The 11123-nt window shown below is 38.1% G+C and overlaps 2 protein-coding genes across 3 annotated transcripts; one reads left to right on the forward strand and one right to left on the reverse strand.

Moving 5' to 3' along the window:
• Positions 1-1074: 1074 nt before the first annotated feature.
• Positions 1075-4123, reverse strand: LOC110049133 (mitochondrial nicotinamide adenine dinucleotide transporter SLC25A51-like). 2 transcript variants are annotated; one of them, XM_089271711.1, is made up of 2 exons: positions 4058-4123; positions 1075-3932 (listed from the first exon to the last, which is right to left on the reverse strand). In XM_089271711.1, the coding sequence occupies exon 2, from the start codon at positions 3866-3868 to the stop codon at positions 2948-2950; it is 921 nt and encodes a 306-aa protein (XP_089127837.1). In that variant the 5' UTR covers positions 3869-3932; positions 4058-4123; the 3' UTR covers positions 1075-2947. The 2 variants fall into 2 exon arrangements, with proteins under 2 accessions (XP_089127837.1, XP_089127836.1); XM_089271710.1 differs by having other exon boundaries at positions 1075-4108.
• A 25-nt stretch (positions 4124-4148) lies between these two features.
• LOC110049132 (sperm flagella and cilia-associated protein 1-like) lies at positions 4149-10747 on the forward strand. The gene is made up of 8 exons (XM_020754908.2): positions 4149-4442; positions 5810-5920; positions 6377-6486; positions 6743-6875; positions 7289-7356; positions 7451-7638; positions 8196-8304; positions 8903-10747. Exons 1-8 carry the CDS (start codon positions 4304-4306, stop codon positions 9149-9151), a joined length of 1107 nt encoding a protein of 368 aa, XP_020610567.1. The 5' UTR covers positions 4149-4303; the 3' UTR covers positions 9152-10747.
• The last annotated feature ends 376 nt before the right edge of the window (positions 10748-11123 follow it).

Raw genomic sequence — 11123 nt, forward strand, 5'->3', positions numbered from 1 at the left:
ATTTTTCCGGAAACTTTTTTGTGGATCGTGAAAAAAACCTGCCAAAATCGCAGCAATTATGACCCTCAAAATATTCGTGCCACACGGTATATTTATATCTTTCATCCTTCAAATAAACCAGGCGCGATCAGTTGTCCTTTATGGAACATGTATATTCCATGAAAAAGTCTGATCTGACTATCTATGGCCCTTTTCACGGTTACGTTTGCTCAACGGCATATGTGACGCAATTTCAGGCAACTTTGTTGTTTAATTTCTACCCGAAATTGCCCAACATCCACGTGGGATTACATTGTAGTGCAAGTGAGAAAACAGAGCGTGAAAAAGGCTCTTCTTTATGATTCCTTTAATGCTGTTAATGCTAATTATGTATCAAGTCATAATCACAACTGATAACAGAAAAGTTTTTGAAATTAATTCGGCAAAGTCAAAAGTGTTGACTACAAAACAATTCTCTTAGTAGCAAGACAACTAGTTACCATTGTGTCAGTTGTCAGTCTCGGTAAGGGGAAAGTCTTTCGCGTTGGCAGTATAGCCCAGTGTAAGAGTTATACAACTTTGGTCTTCGTAATTTGGGCGATTTTTTGATTAATCTTCACAACAATCCTGTCGCTTTAGGCCTGGACAGAATATAGCCTCACACGCAGAAAACCGTGAAATAATTAGCAAATCACTGTGTCGCAACGAATGTGCATCGTTTCATTGGCTGATCCGGCAAAACAAAAGGTTTCTTTAGTTGTTTTGTTTAAAAACGAATTTTTTGCATTTGTTATACCTCGACAATAACTCAAAAACCAGGACGATGGTCAACACCGGCGGGGGCTAAGGGGGGTGGGGGGTGGGGGGGGGGTGGAAGTATTCCCATATAACAAAGAGAGTTCACTTTTGACAAAAAATTACCAACGCCCTTTTTCCACCGAGTCTAAGGACACCTCCAGCCTCGCTGCCATTCAAAGGCCAGGTCACTTAGCAGACAACCGTAAAATGGTTTATTTCTGAGGAACAGGCTAAACCCACCCCCACCCCTCCCCCTTCAAGACTCCTTATGAATATCTTCATAATAAATTATGCCAGTTTGTCGATCCCCCTTACAATTTAATATCTTAATCACCATGTAGTCAATTTTCAAATTCATTTCATCATTGTACATTTCTTTTGTTGAAAATGTCATCAAGAAGAATTTCTTTAAAAGGGCATAAATAATATTGATACATGTAATACAAATTATACAGTGTACATTTTCTTTACAATAGTTTCACAATCTTTTAAATAGAAGAATATTATTTGCATAATCCAATTAAGCTTCATATGGAAAGTAATATTCCTAGTGACCAGTCTCTTTTATGCTATTATTTAAGTGGTTAAGGAGACACATTCCATCACTGCTCATTAGAAATATTGTGGAACCCCATTAATCTGGTCACCAAAGAACAACAAAAATCTGACCATATTAACTGGGTGGCTGTATTAAAGGGGTTCTTCAAAATATATAAGAAAATGACTGACTAACGAGGTGGCCATAGGAGTGGGTCGGCTGTAAGGCAGGGTTCTATTGTAATGGCTAAAGGCAAGATTCGCAAATTCTTTTTGTTAGAGAGCAACATCTACAATGCATTTTGAAATTTGGTAGGTGTATCAGACTAGGGTAAGGACACATATTTTGGCCCTATTCTCCCAGAGGAGAGAAGAAATTAAGTGAAGTAATTCAGTAATCGATTCTGTCTGCATGTCTTGATAGGAAGCTCCAAATGAAAAAAAGCATTTTTTCTTTGACTCTGACAATGGAGTTTTCACTAGATCATATGCCATGAAGCCATAAGCAGAATCAGTGTTCTTCTTCTGACTTTGTAGGTTTGGTTTTAACTAGATTGTATCATGCTGTGCTCATGATTAAGATGCCGACTGCAACTTCTTCATTAAAGAAAACCAGCCTTTAACAAGAAGCAGCCATATCTTAAAAATAAGGCAGCAAAATGCATCATGCATTGCAGTCTGATGCAAAATGAATACACAACCATTAAAAGTGCACGTTACAATGATTAAATTTTATAAAATATACTGGAAAAAATTCACTGCATAACCAACAAGTGGCTACATGACAGGCACGCAAAGCCACAAAAAACAGTTTCGTCACTGTGAGCTACATACACATGTACATGTGTAAACAATTGCATATTATGCATCTAACAGATGCTAACATATAAAAATAAGTTCCTCTAATAATTTTAACATTGTAGGTCTCATTTTATGTAGGGTTTTTGCTCATCACACAATCTTAGTCACAATCCTTTCTTGTCATACAATCTTTGATATAATATTATTTGCTGTTGTAAAGAATCCCTTGACTGGCTTCACCGGATGAGAAGCCAAATTAATGCATTCATGAGGGCTACATTCCAGCTAATCATGTCAGTTAATCAGCATGTCTTGAAAATAATGCAAAAAGAGACATTGCAGTGCGACTACTCAAACCAGATCACTTGGAAAAGAGTTAACCAATCAGAACGTTACTTGAGAACAAAAGATGGCAATCTTTTTCTGAAATAAACCAATAACATTGAAGAATACAAAGATTGTAGTTCTTAACAAAATTGAAAACCCAACAAAGTGCAAAGTGAAACTCTCAGGAAACTTTGCAATTTGTTGATTGGTTAGTTTCAAATAAATCCTTGATTTTGTATGCTTTTGAATGGTTTTGGTTTAGTTGTCATACAATGAATTTTCAAGCTAAATTTTTCGAGCGAGATTCGTAATAATATTGTTATGATATAATTTGCCATGAAGGACTGAATCTCTAAGGGTGTATATAATGTGGAGGAGTTGATATTGTTCATGTTTTCATGTCAAACAGACCATTGTTCTCAGTTTACGTTTTGATTGGTTGGTTTTCTTCCAGGTGGTCTGGTTTGAATTGTCGCACTGTAATTATCAACCCCCATCATGCTAACTATGTCTTTGCATATTTCTTGTTACTAAGAAAATTTCCATAACAAATCAACTTCTTCAAAAGTTCATACGTACAGTTGATCATTCCCCAAGACAATAAAGCCCTTGTGTAGTTGAGCGGTACTCCATAAAACAAGCGCCGTACTCTCCTGTCCCGCTCATTGAAAACCACAGTGAAAGCTCTGAGACAGCTCACGAACTCTCCACCAAGCTGTTTTTGCATGTGGCTTTTAACAACATTAACTGGAAAGAAGAAAGTACTCAGACAAGCTCCTAAAACTGCTCCACTCACAAAATCATTGGCTGCATTGCCAATATTAGTCTTTGCTTCAGGTAACATGGATTTTATTGGACCCCGCAGGCCGAAAAATAACACATTAGAAGGTCCATTTCTACACAGTATAGGCGTGAGACCACGGTAATATTCACGGAAACCATATTGCATCCCTACAACCTTAAACGCATGAAATGTGTTGACGAACCTCTCATTATGGCCACGATGAGACAGTAACGTTTGCACTCGTTCAAATGGCGTTAAGATTGCTTCCATAGTTCCAGCTAGCATTGCGGCCAAGGCATTTGTCGTAACTGAAGCCATGCCAGTGAAATTCCGAGAGAGTTCTTTTTGAAACTTGTGGTAGGCGCCAAACATAATAGATAATGAAGTCCCTTTTTGCATCAACGGAGGTCCAACTCCCCGATAAAGGTTTGAAACACCTTCTCTTAGGACCTGTCTTAACGCCTTGCGAAATCTTAATCCTTCCACTTGCTGTCGAAACATCACTTTGTAGGCGGGAAAAGTTACGATAATATTTGTGGCTGCTGCACCAGCACCGCAAACGAAATCAGGCCAGTCTCTATCAGCACTTCTTCCAGTATCGGAAGAAGACCTTTCTGTGGACTGTGTGGAATTTAAAGCCATTGGGAAAATGGCTTTTTCTCGATGAACTTCTGTTCTGTGTTCTGTCCCGGCTGTGCAGTCCCTTCTGTAGGCACCGGTCACAGACAACATAATACAAAAGAAATAAAAGACAAGATACAGTGCTGTTCTAAAGACAAAGAACGAGATAAAAAAGCAAAACAATGCAATGAATTTCAATACAACACTCACAGAAAGCCCAAGGTGTTCTATCTCGTTAATACGGCCGCCATATTGGATATTTATCAATTACGTCCCATGCTGCATTGCTGTGGTGTTTTGACGTCATGACAACAGAATGAGTGTAAAACAATATGGCGGTCTGAACAGTGTGTAATTGTGACAGTTTCAAGGGATATTGCGTAGCATTTATAGATGATATGGCAAACACTACGATTTATAAAAGGTCAAGTTGAACGTTAAAGCTATATTTACGTTATGTCTGGTGTATTGGGCTCGCCAAATCAGCTTATTACCACTTTAGACGAGGAAGGACTTCAAGAACTTTATACTTGGATTGATGAAATCAATTTATCTCGTCCAAAGCGAAATATATGGAGAGATTTCAGTGATGGAGGTAGATAACGCACTTTATATTTTCATTGGTGTGTTGCAGGATTCGTTTTATAACTGACCAGAATTAGTAAAATCTGATAATTTCTAACAGAAACTTGTTTGAGATTAAAATTATGCACTTCACGTTTGCTACTGTGCAATTAGTTATAGTAACTGAACAGATTACAGCACGATTCAGGGAGTAATCAAAACTATTACAAAATTCTCGAACGTGATTGGCTATCAGCAGCCCGATTTGAGCATTAATTGGACAGTGTACGCGTCATGCTTGTAATTGGACAGTACGCATCATTTTGCGTGCTCAGTTGGGGTGCACTTTGTTGAGTACACTGCTGTGTTTTTCAGCATTCACAACGATATTTAATCGTTCAACGCTCAATCAATGGTTTGTTCGTTTCTCGAATTTTGTAATAGTTTTGATTAATTGGTAACAGGGCTTCACGTCGTCCAATTCGGTCTGTAATCATACGAGTGATTAACAAATCAGACTCCCGCTTCGCGGTCGTCCGATTTTGTTAATCACTCGTATGATTACAGACCAAATTGGACTCCACTCAGTCCTATTACCATTATTAATCAAAACTATAACAAAATTCTTGAATGTGATTGGCTATCAGCAGCCCGATTTGAGCATTAATTGGACAGTGTATATGCGTCATACTTGTAATTGGACAGTACACGTCATTTTGCGCGCGCTGTTGCGGTGCACTTTGTTGAGTGAATTGCTGTGTTTTTCAGCATTCATAACGACGTTTAATTGTTCAGCACTCAATCGATGGTTTATTCGTTTCTCGAATTTTGTCATAGTTTTGATTAATTGGTAACAGGACATTGTGTCGTCCAATTCAGTCTGTAATCATACTCGTGATTAACAAATCGGACTCCCGCTTCGCGGTCGTCCGATTTTGTTAATCACTCATATGATTACAGACCGAATTGGACTCCACTCAGTCCTATTACCATTACTAATCAGGCAAGGTAGTTTCAAAATCCGATTTGAAATTACGAGCGGGATTATTTTCTGAATTGTGTGACACGAATGCAAATGCACTAAACATGAAGATATTCAATTTTCTTGGGTCAATTGAGTTATCATGGACTGTGCTATAATGTTACGATGTAAAATCATTTTGTATTTTTCCAAGTGTAAGCTTTGAGCCGTTCTACAATAGACTAAAGGCCTTTGTGTTTTTCACTGGCCTAATTCATTCATCTGCCAACAGTTTAAAAATGCTACTAAATTGTCCATCAACTAAATAGTGAATTAAAAAATCTTTCAGGCTGACATGGTCAGATCTTTCATTGCAATTCAATTAAGGCTATTAGCACAGCGCACTAACCATGAGATCATTTTAAATATTTTTTCAGTGCTTGTAGCAGAAATTGTGGCACATTTTCTGCCTAAGATGGTAGAGATCCACAACTATTCTTCAGCAAGTTCACAAGCCCAGAAGCTGACTAACTGGGATACACTCAATAGTAAGTGTCACCTAAGGCTTCAGCATATGCTTTATTTAAGAAATAGAAAGCATCTACCATGTTTCTTTTGAGTTTTAGTATAATTCTACTTGTGTTCTATCACAAATGCCATTCTCTGATTGGCTACACTACTCACTATCTATTCTGTGATAGACAGGAGTGGTGTAGCCTAGTAGTCTACTAGATTTATACCAAAACTCAATAGAAACACAGAGAACATGTTTGGGAAATACGTTGATCATCGAAATGTAAATTCTCTTTACTCGCACCATCATTTTGTCAACAGCTCATGCTAGTTTTGTGTTTCTATCGAGTTATAGAAACAAGAGTTTTGGCCAATTGGTGCGCACATTTTCTTTAGGTTGTTTGGTGGTAAGTACAGTCCCTGACTGTTTAAAATAGTTACTGAATGTATGGAAAAGTGTTTTGAAGGTTTCTGTGTTGTTTTACTTTCAGGAAAGGTCTTGTCTAAACTGAGCTACACTGTACCCAAGTCCACTGTAAAGGATGTTGCTGAATGTAAACCAGGAGTGATCGAGGTGGTGCTGGCCAATCTCAGAATGAAGGTAAGGATTCCTTGATTTTTTTAAATTAATTTAATAACCTTCCTTTTCTATTCGCCTTGTCAAATTGAGGCACTGTCTGAAAAGAAATCCTGAGACTCTGTCTGAACAAGAAGTCAATAATTACACGATCCATTTTACCAAAAGATAACTGATGCAGTATCACTTGACAGCAAATCTTGTGCGGGTGAATCTGCCTTCAATTCAACTCTCAAGATTCCAGCTGTGCCGGTAACAATGCTGTGCTAACTAATTTCAGATTGAGAAATACATCGCAAAGAAGAAAGCTGACAATTTACGGAAGCAACAGCAAGTGTACGATGAATTCTCGCCAAATGGACCTATAACTGACCATGAGCCTTACATGTATGATGATGGCCAGGCATATTTAGGTGAGAAGATTATTATTCACAACTCAAATATGCTTTTGAGTTTGAAGTGAATATCTAAATTTACACTCAAAGTATAACTCTTGGCATGGAACGAAATTAAAAATTACAACTAAAAGCAGCAATCAATACAAACTTAATACAACGACAGACCAAAGATCAGAATGTTCAGATCTTTTTGATTATGTTTGTAATACTTTTTAAGGAATGGGCTCTTGCTTTGCTCTGTTGAGTTTCACTATTTTAACCATCAACTTGGTTGAAGTATCTCTCCCAACACAATACTTTTCCAACCATGACATCAAGTCAGCAACCAGTTAATTTTCTCCACTCTGAAGAGTTTGCCTCAATTCATTATTTGGTTAGCATAATTTCGAACACTGAGAAATGCTGTATTTAATGTGTAAATCTCCCAGGTCCAGAGAATAACTACGGTTATGCATTCAATACTGGTTATGCACAACAACGAAATCCAGTTAATGAGGTGAGTAAAAAGTTCTTTTAATCTACTTTTAGTTTAGTTCAATAGCTCTGTAATGTGAAATTATTTTGTTGAAACCTTTTTTTGTTAACAACAGGCTGTGGGCCCCCTTGGTACCTACCCGTATCAGTCTGGTCCAGTCCCTTATACAGGCCTGGACAAAACAAGCGGTGACAGTCCCAGGGGTCCTAACACTCGTCATAAGAGTAAGGATGGTAAAGGTGGAGCTTATGCTGGACCGCTTGGTGAAAAGTCAAAGCTTGGTCCTGCTCATCAAGGAAAAGGGTATGTTTGACAAGAACTTGCTGGTTTTTTCTGTTGGTAAAAATTTAGGATTTAGTTCTCCTGTTTCTGTGGTACAACGACCTTGTTTAATCACCTCCAAGCAACACTCCATCTAATTGGACCAAACATTTTCCATAAATGGCTATTCTGTACTCTCTATAGAGTAAAAGTAAGTCTGCATACAAGCCTAGTGGCCCACCAGGCCGGAGCTTATCCCGGTTTCTGTAGCATGAAGCGACTAGGAGTATTTCTACTCCCCCCTGGATGGGATGCTAGTCCATCGCAGGGTTACCCCCAGCATTAAGTTTGCCGGTACCCATTTATACACCTGGGTGGAGAGAGGCACTGTGAGAGTAAAGTGTCTTGCCCAAGAACACAACACAATGTCCCCGGCCAGGGCTCGAACCCGGACCACTTGATCCGGAGTTGAGGACACTAAACATGAGGCCACCGCGCCTCCCATTCTATAGAGTATGTCCTCTATTGTTTTTTCGTTAATAACATTATACCTACATGGTTTCATAAATGGAAAATCTTTGTTCTCATTTGGTCTGTAGGAAAGTTCCTCGCTCTCAGTCATATCAAGATGTCAATGGCACAATGGATCCTAGATTATTACTTGAAGAAAAAGAACAGGCTTTGCTCGCCTCCCAGGAAACTGTACAGGTGAGAAGAATTGTGAGATTGTTAACTATTTATTTACCAAGAGTGAGATCTTAATGGGAAAATCTCAAACTGAGACATTGCTCTATGGACCAAGCAATAGTGAGGTAAATACAGCCAGGCCAACATTTGTGATTTTCCATAAAGATAGAACGTTGGAGGTTAAAAGGTAGTTTTACTATTATGTGGTATTTGCTTTGTTTTTGGACACCTGTAATCAGCCCATGGGCATTAGGGAGAATAATCCCCTGGAATTACCCAAACAGGGCATGCATTATGTCGACTACAAACACAAGGCGTTAAATAAAAGTTGTAAATTAGAGAAGCTGAGAGTGTGAATGAGTTTTGTTGCTTTCACTCACCACTTAAGAAAGGGGTGATTGAGAGTGAGATTTATTTTGGGCTTGCACAGTATTTTTAATAATATATGCAGGTATTATGCATGGAATGACATATCACTGTTAATTTATCACCAACCTCTATTCAGTTCTGGGATCATATCCGTGTAGGGATCTGCACAGTGTGATCTGTGCATGGCTGGAAGTGTAATACTTAAAACCTGACTTTTTCCTTTTCTTTTTTCTTTCTCTCATATTTGCAGATTTTAAATGTAAAAATTCGAAGACTTGAACACTTACTGCACTTAAAAGATTTAAGAATAGAAGACCTCACAAAAAGACTTCAGCAGATGACACAGCCACCGCCACGGCAACTACCACCGCAAGCAAACCCTCCCCATCCCCCGACAGTGGACCCACAGATACCGTCCATACACATGCATCATCAGAATCCTTTACCGCCGCTACATCATAATAACTCATACAACACACAACAGCTACAAGAACATTAGTCATATAACAAGAAGAGTCTGGTCAGCTGGGCATTGTCATTATCACTCCGAGCTGCAGAGAAATTCGTATCTAAGGAGGAAGTACATAAAGCTCACAGAACCTTAAAGGAGCTCAGTCACGATATTTTGAGTTATTTCGGCCACTTACAAAATTACCTTTCAATTGAAGAAAACCTGAAAATAATAGTTTACTAAGAAAGAAAAACACCAAAGAGATAACAATAAACCATATGGGAACAAGGATGGTTAAGGATGGAGAAGATTAACACGTATTACAAATAACTAACTTCGAAATATTTAGGCTAAACATAAAGATGAACAAACCGTGACGTAGTTCCTTTAAGCAGCTGTTAAATTAAAAGAAAGAAAAATCAACAGAACATCCAATTAAACGTACGGCTTATAGTCAGTAAGTTAACAAGTAGTAAATATAGGTTTGTTTGACCTAGTTTTAGTTATGAATTGTTTTGTTGTCGTTACAAGCTATGACAAATGACATAATATATATTTTCTTCTACTTTAAGGTGGCTTACTACAGTTTTGATGGATTATAACAGCTCAACTTCTACCTCTTTTCAAAAATGTTCCAAGATGTTTTTCCTTTCTTTGTTTACTGTTTGCTATTCTATGTGAAACTTGTACAATTAAACATCAACAATTGGCCAAAATGAACGAGTCACGTTTTTCTCAGAATCTACCCGTATGACCCCACCTCAAAATTTCAGGAATAAGAAATTGGCTCTGATATAACATTCATGCAAAGTAAAATAAAAGCAAAAATTTAACGCCTTTCAAGTGCTGAAGCGGTTTTCTTTTTTTCTTAGGGTTACTTGCGTCATTTTTGCACGCGCGATTAATACTGACGTCTGGCAAGCAATCATAGCAAGTGTAGTGAACCACCTTAACAGTATAATGACGCATATCATACGTGTCTAAGTATATAATTTACACAACATACATATAAGGTAATGGCAGATAGCCCAAGATTGTGCTCGTTTACATATAGGTCAAGTGAAAGGGTTAGGGTTAAGGTTAGGTCAAAATCGACACTGTAAGTACACTTTTCACGAAAAGCTGGCTTGCCTTGCAGTAATCCATAGTAGTTACGTTAATTTAAGCCTTTTTGATACCAGATCACAATCAAATTTCTCTCAACAGCTTCATATCTATTCACATTCATCTACTTGAGAGAATTTGTTATGAAAAGATGAAAAGAGGCGAAAAGTAGTTAGGGAATCGAGGTTTGCATAGAGGCTTATCGTAGCTAAACAGAAGTGTGTAGTAATATAAGTAGACCCAGCTTTAAGTGCAACAAAAGTCAATAGACATGTAAATAAATAGCAGTTATATTATTTATATTCTCGTCAAGATGTAAACATTAGTGCATTGTAGATGGGGGTTATCAGAAGCCTCATGTTTACCCTGCTCAAGGGTTTTTATAGCGGAAAACCAAATTAAAGTAGAAAAGGGTGCATCCGAGTTTTAAAATGTAGCAGGTGTTAATGAACTATCTATGAAAAGGATAGGAATCACTTTAAAGTACTTGTGGTGTGGCGGAGCGGTAAGACACAGTGAATAAATCGTCGCTTGATGGTATGGTGTAATCTGTTCAATTTAGCTGAGTATTCATACATGTATGTGAAATAGCCTATTAACAACAAGCCAATTGTTTTTGAAACTGATAAGGAAAGAGCAATGATCACTTGAGTACGAAAGGCCCTGTAATGTAAATTTAGCCCAGTCGTAAGGCATAGATAAGGAGATGTTCACATGAAGTGAAGATCATTCAGTTTTGTTCTCTTGTATGCGTTATGTTCGCACTGAAAAGAGCCACACATATCACTTCCCGGGGGAAAACTCCCATATAAAAAGAACGGGGAGGGGGGGGGGGGGGGGGGTTGTTCGTCGTACCTTTTAGGCAGTGTTAATACCTCTTAGGATGTTCAGTCTCAAAGGTCCTCAGCGGGAGCTT

The sequence above is a fragment of the Orbicella faveolata genome, unplaced genomic scaffold, assembly GCF_042242905.1.
Source record: "Orbicella faveolata isolate gen_17 unplaced genomic scaffold, um_ofav_v1 contig_34, whole genome shotgun sequence".
NCBI classification, from domain to species: Eukaryota; Metazoa; Cnidaria; class Anthozoa; order Scleractinia; family Merulinidae; genus Orbicella; species Orbicella faveolata.